This window comes from Homarus americanus, unplaced genomic scaffold, assembly GCF_018991925.1.
Source record: "Homarus americanus isolate GMGI-L3 unplaced genomic scaffold, GMGI_Hamer_2.0 scaffold22250, whole genome shotgun sequence".
In the NCBI taxonomy this organism is placed as follows: domain Eukaryota; kingdom Metazoa; phylum Arthropoda; class Malacostraca; order Decapoda; family Nephropidae; genus Homarus; species Homarus americanus.
Genome location: NW_024741189.1, coordinates 2,755,952 through 2,768,620, shown reverse-complemented (window position 1 = coordinate 2,768,620; position 12,669 = coordinate 2,755,952). Strand labels below are relative to the sequence as shown.

At 37.7% G+C, this 12,669-nt stretch overlaps 2 protein-coding genes across 4 annotated transcripts in view; one reads left to right on the top strand and one right to left on the bottom strand.

Moving 5' to 3' along the window:
• LOC121875755 (ankyrin repeat domain-containing protein 40-like) overlaps positions 1-4,738 on the top strand; it is a 67,604-nt gene extending 62,866 nt beyond the window's left edge. For all 3 annotated transcript variants that reach the window (XM_042380439.1, XM_042380437.1, XM_042380438.1), the window contains one exon: positions 2,538-4,738. The gene's annotated coding sequence lies outside the window, so the exon portion shown is untranslated. The remainder of the gene's footprint in view (positions 1-2,537) is intronic.
• LOC121875754 (ketimine reductase mu-crystallin-like) overlaps positions 1-12,669 on the bottom strand; it is a 59,077-nt gene that overhangs the window by 2,614 nt on the left and 43,794 nt on the right. Inside the window, exons 4-7 of the mRNA XM_042380436.1 lie at positions 5,181-5,265; positions 3,004-3,101; positions 2,505-2,697; positions 188-289 (exon numbers count right to left, since the gene is read on the bottom strand). Coding sequence (XP_042236370.1) covers positions 188-289; positions 2,505-2,697; positions 3,004-3,101; positions 5,181-5,265 — 478 coding nt within the window. The remainder of the gene's footprint in view (positions 1-187; positions 290-2,504; positions 2,698-3,003; positions 3,102-5,180; positions 5,266-12,669) is intronic.

Here is a 12,669-nt window from a genome sequence, read left to right as displayed (position 1 = left end):
TCTAAATCTCAGGGTTCATTGAAGCAGCAGGAGAGGCGACAGGATTTCTAACTGTGACTGTACTTTAGGGAGTGACTATTAGAACTGTTATTCATATTTTCCTTTATATAACTTATGCTGTTAGATTTTTTTAAATATGCAGTACTGTTGTTATCATTAGTAAGATGGCCGTTGTAATATGACCCACCTGACTCCTCCCGTGCTGATTCATAACTGTCTGTATAGATAGTTGCAGAGCGTACCAAGTCTCCTTCCATCTCCTGCTTGTCAGATGAAGTGGCTCCAACACCTCACAAAACATAAATAGCAAGTTACAGTAGTTGTGTGAGAGAGAGACCATTATCATTTGCAAAAAGTAACAATGACATGGTATTTTCACAACGGGTCCCTTGCATTATTATCCAAAGCCTCAAAATCTCCTTCATCTAATGGAGAAAATTTCACCCATAATTAGATTTCGTGGATGATACAACTCAGTAGAATGTCTTAATGGGAAATAATAGGGATGTCTGCCAAGAACAAATCTCTTCACACACACAGCCTCTCTCTCTCTCCTTCACACACAGCCTCTCTCTCTCCTTAACACACACATCCTCTCTCTCTCCTTCACACACAGCCCCTCTCTCTCTCCTTCACACACAGCCCTCTCTCTCTCCTTCACACACAGCCTCTCTCTCTCCTTCACACACACAGCCTCTCTCTCTCTCTCCTTCACACACAGCCTCTCTCTCTCCTTCACACACAGCCTCTCTCTCTCTCCTTCACACACAGCCTCTCTCTCTCTCTCCTTCACACACAGCCTCTCTCTCTCCTTCACACACAGCCCCTCTCTCTCTCCTTCACACACAGCCCCCAGTTCACCCTCACATCACGATCAACTAACATTGCTTCCATGTTTTCCATTACAGGATGCATGTTAGTAAAAGTCATTATTGTATTAAACATTTTTGTCACCTGTAGCAGCAGCTCTTATTTTCTTCTCTGACCTCTTAACAGGTAATATTTGTCGGCTGTGTCCACGATAAATTTGTCACCTCAAAGAATTCCTAACATGTTCACTTTGTCACAGCTTCTGACTGTCTTTGGCTGAGTACAACAGTAAAACTTTGCACAAAACACGATGTTCAGTGTACAGTAGCAGGTAGATACAGTATATAAGAGAAGTACAGTATTATGTTTACCTCTGACCTGTACCTCTATATCCTTCAGGGGACTACTACCTGTACCTGTATATCCTTCAGGGGACTACTACCTGTACCTCTATATCCTTCAGGGGACTACTACCTGTACCTGTATATCCTTCAGGGGACTACTACCTGTACCTCTATATCCTTCAGGGGACTACTACCTGTACCTCTATATCCTTCAGGGGACTACTACCTGTACCTGTATATCCTTCAGGGGACTACTACCTGTACCTGTATATCCTTCAGGGGACTACTACCTGTACCTCTATATCCTTCAGGGGACTACTACCTGTACCTCTATATCCTTCAGGGGACTACTACCTGTACCTCTATATCCTTCAGGGGACTACTACCTGTACCTCTATATCCTTCAGGGGACTACTACCTGTACCTCTATATCCTTCAGGGGGCTACTACCTGTACCTATATATCCTTCAGGGGACTACTACCTGTACCTCTATATCCTTCAGGGGACTACTACCTGTACCTCTATATCCTTCAGGGGACAACTACCTGTACCTGTATATCCTTCAGGAAGATAGTGGGCCACATATACATTGACTGTATGTACAGCTCCTCCCCGACTTACGACCACCCGGACTTACGACCGCTTCAGTCGTACCAAAATTTTGTCAAATTACTTATTTTCGAGTCCCATCGTTAGTGATTGCGCTGTGTACTGACAAAATTTTCTTTTGTAATTCACTTTAAAATGGCTGGCAAGCTTAAAAGTGAGAGTTTTGTGGTGCTGAGAAGAAAAAGAGACACCCATTTTAGATTTTCTATGTATTATTTAAGCATTTTCGACTTACGACCATTTCGACTTACGACCTGGATTTGGGTCCCTAACCCCGTTGTAAGTCGGGGAGGAGCTGTATGTGTAATTTTCCCCAACAAGAATATATAATTCTCTATATACAAATAAGCACTGGACAGCATACTGTATGATATCTATAAGACAGATAAACTAGTTGTATTTTCACGACAATTTTGTACAGTAACTATACTACAGTACTCTATATGAATTTTTTTTAGTTCTTTTTGTAAATATAAACAAATACAATAACAAAATACTGGTACAGCATTCAGATGATCAGCCGTGTGTTAAGTTTAATACAGTATCACAAACTATGCTGACTTTAGGAATATATTGTATACCTGATACTGTACAGTACTATGAATAAGTCACTGGATCTTTATAGCAAAGTGTTTTAACCCCTTGTGTACGGGTTCCCCTCTTAGTTAGATAAAATCACCTGGCGGTAGTCAAATAAAATATTAGGCGTCCCTGTAGTGAAGGGGTTACTATAATCTTACTGTTTATATGTGCTCCTGGTTTAACCCATTCAGCCTTCAAGATGGGGGTAGATGTTGCAGTGCAGGAGTTGATCACATCAGCCTCCTTGACTGCCTCCTGCACCGTGGCTACTGCTGCTGCTGGTATTCCTTCACCACACAGGACAGCACACAACTCCTTGGCTGATTCCAACCTTCTTGACCACACCATGATCTGTTACCAATGAACACCTTGTGTTGTTTAAAAGTTAGTCACATTGGCTGAGTTTACAACTGAAAATTTGACACTTCCTCCGCTCTTGTATAGATAATCATTGGTTGTATTTTCTCCATCAGTGATCCTTGTCCCTGATCTTTCCTCATACAGTACGCACGCACGCACATTATCCATATTTTTGGATGACATTGTAAATAAAACATACTAGTAAAGAACTGTTCAGTGTTATATCAACAAATCTCTAATAAATTTTGCAAATCATTTCACAAATTAACATAGAGTATATCTTTCTTTGTGACTAACCTTCTCAGGCTTAAGGATGTGTGCCATAACACGAGCATGTGAGCGACCTTGTTCCCCAGCGCCTAACACTGCAACTATCATGCTTCCATCTTTCACATCTGTAAATATATGAAATATATGTATGACAACTTCTACTTATAGTTTAACATGTAATGGAAGTAAAGCACATTATTCAAGTGTATGGTAACATCTGCTACTACTGTACTGTGTTGTAATTCATAGAGAAATATTTGTGACCTGAAGTAGACTCATTTAAATGGAAGAATAATGTAAGTATGTATTACAGCATCTCCCTGTACATATGTCCATAAATGTCTTTGTCTGGGATATGTTTAATCTAACTCAGTGGTTCTAAACTATGCAAACATTTTAACTTCAGTATTCATTTTGTTATTGAACAGTACAGAACAGTACTGTATAGTACAATACTGTACACATGGTGTTGCTGGTGGTGACGGCTGGTTTGTTATAACGCTGCTCTGTAGTTATGTACTGTTTGGGGGATCTGGTTTATCTCACTTGCTTTTAATGCCCATTTTGTGGTCATCTCACTCCTTGTTTCTTCTCCATTTTTTATTTTGTGTGATTTTTTTTGTTTGTGTGTCAAGGGCTGTTGAGTTACTCCCGGTTTTTAATATTGTACCGTATTTTATTTATATTTTTTCAGAATGAGGAAATGTACTTACAAAGATGCAATTTTAAATCTTTTATTCACTTTTAAAATATTGTTTAGCAGGAAGGTTCTTTGAGCCAAAATGGTTGTTCAAAGTGGCCTATTTTGCAGATTTATTCTGTGAAATTAACTGCCTGAATGCTTCCATGCAAAGTTGGAGTCACACTCTCATTAAACTCACAGACAAGCTGTCCTCATGTAAGAACAAAAGGAAGTTATGGAAAGGCAAAATGGAGCGAGGAAAGACTGAGTCATTCCTATCCTTAAACTATCTCTTGGAAGACTGTGAGGAAAATGCATCAGCATTATTGGAGGACATTCGTGTCAATGTCCTGGAGTACATGAACAATGTCAGAAAAGAATTCATACACTGTATTTCTGCTGAGGATACCAAGAAATACTGCTGGGTTCAAAATCCTTTCAATGTTAATGTGAAAGATTTGCCAGACAACAGAGCACCTGGACTGCAAGAGTAACTGATAGAAATACAATGAGATGGATTACTGTGCCACAGCTTCAAGCAGTACTTTCTGGGTCACACTTCAATAAAAATGCAATAGTTGCTGCCAAAGCTGTGAAAGTCCTCCTGCCATTCACAACCACCTACATTACCTTTGTGAGGCAAAACTTTCAACATTAACAATGATGAATCTTGTAGACAGACTCAGCCTGAATATGATCTGTGCTGCAGCCTGTCTGGCACAACATTTCACTTTGAACACCTGCTGGCTAACACAAAATTTTTTGATATAACAGTATACTATACTGTGCAGTATATTGCATACAGTATTACATTATTAGTTTGTTATTTTATTTTGCTCTATTGTTCTCTAACCAAAAAATAATAATAATTATATTATGTTTATTGTATTTACTGTGGGTTGTGAGCATGCCTGACCAATCTAGTTTTGGGTCATGACGAAAAAAAGGAACCACTGATCTAATAAATTGAATAAAGTGAAAATAATCTGTATGATGTAGTTCATAATAAAAAAATCTTTAGTGTTGTCAAGTCACCATTAAAGATTGAGCACTACGTACTTGGTATGATGGAAAACAATCTTTCTGACTTCCTGACTGACTACTGTATGTATTCTTCTACCAGCAACCCTAATCTTTTTAAGAGAAATTAGAGGAACAAAATAATATGCCATATGTACTATTATGTGCCACAAATTAAAAACAAAATTAAATATGGTGTTGTGATGCTGCCTTACCAGCTAAGATGACACTTGGAAGTTCTCCATACAGTACTGTATAATGCCCAGTTCTCACTATAAAAGGGAGTTGGTGATAGGAAGGGCTTCCAACTGTAAAATTTGCTTCAAATTTACTTGGTGACAACCAAGGATACCTTGCCATCATGTTCAAGTAATAATGGGTAACCCAAGCAAACATGGAAAATATCCTTAAATTGATGATGGTGATGATGAACTGGCTTTAGACTGGTACTGTACTGTGATTAGATTAACAATATTGTTCAGAAGTAGAAAATGCTTTTCACCTTTCCTCCCCTGAAGTAGCTCAATGGTTGCAACTGCTGAAGCGGCCGCTGTCCTCATCTCTGTGATGACTCTGCCCTGAAGAACCTGCACACAAGATGGTGACTAAGGAGGTTTTCAAGTATCAAGAGAGAAAATGAAACTAGAAATACACAGTACAGTATAAAGTTAAGGTACTGTAATCAGTCTAGCAACACCAAGTCCCAGGTTGCTCATCTGACTTTCTGCCTCATTGCAGGGTCTCAATTGTTTCTCTTACTATTGACAACACAACATACATACAGGTATATTGTTTATCACTTTAGATCTTTTTTTCATTTTTGTATATCTTTATGGTTCTTTATTATTATTATTGTTATTATTTTATTTCATTTTCGCCCCCCTGTAAAAAAAATACATTAGCATAACTATTGTTATGGGACTTGTGAAAGTACCCTGTATATGTAAACATTTATCATTACAAGTATTAACAAATGGTTCTTGGAAACTAGAGTTTGCTAAATCCCTGAAACAGTGATGTAGTTGTTGAAACAGTGATGTACAGTGACCCCTCCATTAACGAACTCAATCCGTTCCAGAAGGTCATTCGTTAGCCGAAAAGTTCGTTAACCGAAACCATTGTTTCAATGGGTTTTTGGGTAATTGGTTCCAGCTCACCGAAAATTTCCTAAATTCAACAAAAATGGTAGAAAAGTTCACTTACTTTGAGGTGTGTATGTAGAAGGCTCCTGGATGATGATGATGATGATGATGGGATTTAGAATGGGGGGTGGAGGAGAAGGAAAAAGAGAAGGCATTGGGGTGGAAGAGAAGTCACCCCATGGCGCCATTTCACCCATAAAATTTTAGCTCTCTTGGTGTAATTCAAGATTATTTTCTTTAAATCAACACTGCACTGCATTATATATTGTCAATATGTAAAATATATTTCAAAATGACCAATAATTTGCTTGGAAACACAGAAAAAAAGCTGTGTTAAGAGGCTGGATGCCGCACATTAAACTAGTCACTTTACCTTCAATTATGTTCAATAATTGTTAAAATGACTAAAAAATTTAATATTAAACTTTTGAAATTATTGAATAGTATAAACTTCTTGATATTTACTAAAATAGTAAGGAATTTAAGCCCTAGAACCGATTAATGTATTGGCTGACTGATACTAAAGCTGGTTGCCCGGTCAGTGCAAGTGAAAACATGTTGAGGTTGGTTCGTAAGAACTTCGTTAACCGAATTTTTTTTCGTTAACCGAATTGAAGATCCTTATGGAAGGCAGTTCGTTAATCGAAATTACGTTAACCGAGGTGTTCGTTAAACGAGGGGTCACTGTAGTTGTTTTAGTTGTTGAAACAGTGATGTTGTTGTTGTTGTTGAAACAGTGATGTTGTTGTTGTTGAAACAGTGATGTTGTTGTTGTTGTTGAAACAGTGATGTTGTTGTTGTTGTTGAAACAGTGATGTTGTTGTTAAAACAATGATGCACTTGTTGTTGTTAAAACAGTATGTTGTTGTTGTTAAAACAGTATGTTGTTGTTGTTGAAACAGTGATGTTGTTGTTGTTGAAACAGTGATGTAGTTGTTGTTGTTGAAACAGTGATGTTGTTGTTGTTGTTAAAACAATGATGCAGTTGTTGTTGTTAAAACAGTATGTTGTTGTTGTTAAAACAGTATGTTGTTGTTGTTGAAACAGTGATGTTGTTGTTGTTGAAACAGTGATGTAGTTGTTGTTGTTGAAACAGTGATGTTGTTGTTATTGTTTAAAGATGCAGTTGTTGTTAAAACAGTATGTTGTTGTTGTTAAAACAGTATGTTGTTGTTGTTGAAACAGTGATGTTGTTGTTGTTGAAACAGTGATGTAGTTGTTGTTGTTGAAACAGTGATGTTGTTGTTGTTAAAACAGTGATGTTGTTGTTGTTGTTAAAACAGTATGTTGTTGTTGTTGAAACAGTGATGTTGTTGTTGTTAAAACAGTGATGTTGTTGTTGTTGAAACAGTGATGTTGTTGTTGTTGTTAAAACAGTGATGTTGTTGTTGTTGAAACAGTGATGTTGTTGTTGTTGAAAACAGTGATGTTGTTGTTTTGTTAAAACAATTGATGTTGTTGTTTGTTGTTAAAACAGTGATGTTGTTGTTGTTGAAACAGTGATGTTGTTGTTGTTAAAGCAGTGATGTTGTTGTTGTTGAAACAGTGATGTTGTTGTTGTTAAAACAGTGATGTTGTTGTTGTTGAAACAGTGATGTTGTTGTTGTTGTTAAAACAGTGATGTTGTTGTTGTTGAAACAGTGATGTTGTTGTTGTTGTTAAAACAGTAATGTTGTTGTTGTTAAAACAGTGATGTTGTTGTTGTTAAAACATTGATGTTGTTGTTGTTAAAACAGTGATGTTGTTGTTGTTGAAACAGTGATGTTGTTGTTGTTGAAACAGTGATGTTGTTGTTGTTGAAACAGTGATGTTGTTGTTGTTGAAACAGTGATGTTGTTGTTGAACAGTGATGTTGTTGTTGTTAAGACAAGCGATGTGTTGTTGTTGGAAACAGTGATGTTGTTTGTTGTTAAAACAAGCGATGTTGTTGTTGTTAAAACAGTGATGTTGTTGTTGGTGAAACAGTGATGTTGTTGTTGTTAAAACAGTGATGTTGTTGTTGTTAAAACAGTGATGTTGTTGTTGTTGAAACAGTGATGTTGTTGTTGAAACAGTGATGTTGTTGTTGTTAAAACAGTGATGTTGTTGTTGTTAAAACAGTGATGTTGTTGTTGTTGAAACAGTGATGTTGTTGTTGTTGTTAAAACAGTGATGTTGTTGTTGTTAAAACAGTGATGTTGTTGTTGTTGAAACAGTGATGTTGTTGTTGTTGAAACAGTGATGTTGTTGTTGTTGTTAAAACAGTGATGTTGTTGTTGTTAAAACAGTGATGTTGTTGTTTGTTGGAAACAGTGATGTTGTTGTTGTTGAAACAGTGTTGTTGTTAAAACAGTGATGTTGTTGTTATTAAAAACAGTGATGTTGTTGTTGTTGAAACAGTGATGTTGTTGTTGTTGTTAAAACAGTGATGTTGTTGTTGTTGAAACAGTGATGTTGTTGTTGTTAAAACAGTGATGTTGTTGTTGTTGAAACAGTGATGTTGTTGTTGTTGAAACAGTGATGTTGTTGTTGTTGTTAAAACAGTGATGTTGTTGTTGTTGAAACAGTGATGTTGTTGTTGTTAAGACAGCGATGTTGTTGTTGTTGAAACAGTGATGTTGTTGTTGTTAAAACAGCGATGTTGTTGTTGTTGAAACAGTGATGTTGTTGTTGTTGTTAAAACAGTGATGTTGTTGTTGTTGTTAAAACAATGATGCAGTTGTTGTTGTTAAAACAGTGATGTTGTTGTTGTTGTTGAAACAGTGATGATGTTGTTGTTGTTGAAACAGTGATGTTGTTGTTGTTGAAACGAATTTCGTTGTTGTTGTTAAAACAGTGATGTTGTTGTTTAAAACAGTGATGTTGTTGTTGAAACAATGATGCAGTTGTTGTTGGTAAAACAGTGATGTTTGTTGTTGTTAAAACAGTGATGTTGTTGTTGTTGAAACAGTGATGTTGTTGTTGTTGAAACAGTGATGTTGTTGTTGTTAAAACAGTGATGTTGTTGTTGTTCAGTGATGTTGTTGTTGAAAGTGATTTGGTTGTTGAAACAGTGATGTTGTTGTTGTTAAAGCAGTGATGTTGTTGTTGTTGAAACAGTGATGTTGTTGTTGTTGTTAAAACAATGATGCAGTTGTTGTTGTTAAAACAGTGATGTTGTTGTTGTTGTTGAAACAGTGATGATGTTGTTGTTGTTGAAACAGTGATTGTTGTTGTTGTTGAAACAATGATGCAGTGTTGTTGTTAAAACCAATGTTGTTGTTGTTAAAACAGTGTTGTTGTTGTTGGAAACAATGATGCAGTTGTTGTTGGTAAAACAGTGATGTTGTTGTTGTTAAAACAGTGATGTTGTTGTTGTTGAAACAGTGATGTTGTTGTTGTTGAAACAGTGATGTTGTTGTTGTTAAAACGATGTTGTTGTTGTTAAAACAGTGATGTTGTTGTTGTTGAAACAGTGATGTTGTTGTTGTTGAAACAGTGATGTTGTTGTTGTTAAAACAGTGATGTTGTTGTTGTTGAAACAGTGATGTTGTTGTTGTTGTTAAAACAGTGATGTTGTTGTTGTTGGAAACAGTGATTTGTTTGTTGTTAAAACAATGATGCAGTTGTTGTTGTTAAAACAGTGATGTTGTTGTTGTTGTTGAAACAGTGATGATGTTGTTGTTGTTGAAACAGTGATGTTGTTGTTGTTGAAACAGTGATGATGTTGTTGTTGTTGAAACAGTGATGTTGTTGTTGTTGAAACAATGATGCAGTTGTTGTTGTTAAAACAGTGATGCTGTTGTTGTTAAAACAGTGATGTTGTTGTTGTTGTTGTTGTTGTTGCTAAACAGTGATGTGCAGTTGTTGTTGCTAAACAGTGATGTTGTTGTTGTTGAAACAGTGATGTTGTTGTTGTTGAAACAATGATGCAGTTGTTGTTGTTAAAACAGTGATGCTGTTGTTGTTAAAACAGTGATGTTGTTGTTGTTGCTAAACGTGCAGTTGTTGTTGCTAAACAGTGATGTTGTTGTTCTTGAAACAGTGATGTAGTTGTTGTTGTTGTTGTTGCTAAACAGTGATGAAGTTGTTGTTTCAAACAGTGATGTAGTTGTTGTTGTTGAAATAGTTAATTTTATAACCATTACTGGATAATTATATTCCATTTAATAAAACCATATAGTTGCCATCAGTTGTCCACTTTCTTTGATAATTGTATTTCAAAATGTGATCAACTGTGGCACTTCCCTCACAGCACCTGGAGGGATGATAATTGTGTCCCCTGGGCATCTTATCTTCTCCATTTCCTGGACAGTTGGGACAGGTAGGTGAACTTTTACATTGTATTTCATATTATTCCACATTATGTTGAGAGGAGTATTAGTGGCAGTCACACAGCCTTTAAACACCTTGTGTACGATGATTACTATCTTGCGCTAGTCAGGCTGCACCTCGATTATGCGGTTCGGTTCTGGTGCCCTTATTTTAGAATGGATATTAATTCACTAGAGTCGGTGCAGCGAAGAATGACGAATATGATTCCGGGACTTAGAAACCTTCCATATCAGGATAGGTTAAAGAAACTAACTTGCATTCCTAGAAGAAGAAGAGTGGGGAGATATGAAAGTATTTAAATGGGTGAAAGGAATCAATAAAGGGATATAGATAAAGTTCTTATAATATCGAGCAGGATAGGACTCGAACAAGTTTAAGTTGGATAAGTTTAGGTTTAGGAGGAGATAGGAAGGAACTGGTTCACAAATAGGGTGGTGGACGAGTGGAACAAGCTTAGCAACTTTGTAGTAAGTGCTGCAACGCTGGAAAGTTTCAAAAGGAGGCTCGATAGATTCATGGATGATAGAGTGGTAGTAACTCTCGACAGGAGCTGCCATGCACAGGCCAACCGGCCTATTACAGACTCCTTATTTTCTTATGTTCTTATACTGTACTATACTATACTGTACTGTAGTGTAGTGTTGCTGACTTTAACTCGTACGTACATCAAAGAATGTTAATTTTCACATCAAATTCTCACATGAAGATTTATATCTCTGACTGTGGTGGTCGTGGTAGCGGTGGTGGCAGCTATGGTAAGGTGAGTACAACAGGTGCACACCACCTTTAGACAAACCTTGTATGTAATACCTTAATCATGCTTACATATCTAATTGTACTGGGTTCAGTATCTGTATAACTCATTTCCTTATACTTTACTGTTTTACATTTATTAAAATATAGTACAATGGATTTACATCCTCATTATTTTTGTGTGTGTGTTTTAGGCTCCATACTAGTACAGTACAGTACGGTACAGTACAGTACAGTACAGTACAGTATAATTACAGTACAATACAGTACAGTACAGTACAGTACAATACAGTACAGTACAGTGCAGTACAGTACAGTACAGTACCAGTACAGTACAGTACAATGATACGTGCAATATAGATGCAGTGCAGTACAGTACAGTACAGTACAATACAGTACAGTACAGTACAGTACAGTACAGTACAGCATGGTATGTGCGATGCGGTACTATTTCAGTACAGTACAGTACAGTACAGTACAGTACAGTGCAGGCTGATGCGGTACAGTACAATACAGTACGGTACAGTACAGTATGGTCGATGCGATGCGCACAGTACAGTACGGTACAATACAGTACAGTACAGTGCAGTACAGTGCGGTGCAATTGCAATACCAGTACAGCACAGTACAGTACAGTGGTATGTGCAAGCGACATGGCACGGTACGGAATGCGGTATGGTACAGTACAGTACAATACAGTACAGTACAGTGCAGTACAGCACGGTACAGTACAATACAGCACAGTACAGTACCAGTACAGCACGGTACAGTACAATACAGTATAATACAGTACAGTACAGTACAGTACAGTACAATCTGATATGGTACTGATGCGATGCGGTACACAGTACAGCACAGTACAATACAGTACAGTACAGTGCAGTACAATGCGGTACCAATTAATACAGTACAGTACAGTACAGTACAGTATGGTACAGTAATGCACAGCGGTACTTGAGCGGTACAGTACTAATGGTACAGTACAGTACACTACAATAAGTACAGTAGCAAGCACGGCACTTGCACGGTCGGTTGTACGATGTCGTAGGCAGCATAGGTCATAGCACATAGTAATCTATAGTACAGTAGTACACAGTATAGTACAGCACAGCAGTACAGATGGTACGGCATGGTATTTGCACGGCATAATAGTACAGTATGTACAGTACAGCACAGTACAGTACAGGTACAGTACAGTATGTGCGGCATAGCATAAATACAGTATAGGCAGGTATAGGTATGTATGTATAGCACAGTACAATACAGTACAGTGGTAGACGGCATAGTCACACAGCACAGCACAGTACAGCATGGCACGGCACGGCACGGTACAGCACATGCATAGCACAGCACAGTATGGTACAGCACAGCACAGCACAGCACATCACAGTACAGCACGGCACAGCACGTATGCACAGCACAGCAATGGCACGGCACGGCATGGCACGGCACAGCACAGCACGGTATTAAGTACGGTATGTCATAGCACACACGGACATATACGGTCAGTATAGATGTACGTCAATAGAGGCAGTAATTAAGTAAGTAAGTACGATGGTTAGTGCATGGCACGGCAGCATGCTGTATGACGTATGGTAGTACAGCATGTATCAGTATGGTACAGTACAGCATAGCACAGTATTGTAGCATAGTACAGCATCAGTGCACAGCACAATACAGTGGTTGTAGCACAGCACGGTACAGTACAACATAGTATAACAGTATACAGTACAGTACAGTACAGCACAGATAGTGCACAGCACGGCACGGCACGGCACGTACAGACGTGTATGGTGCGTGCAT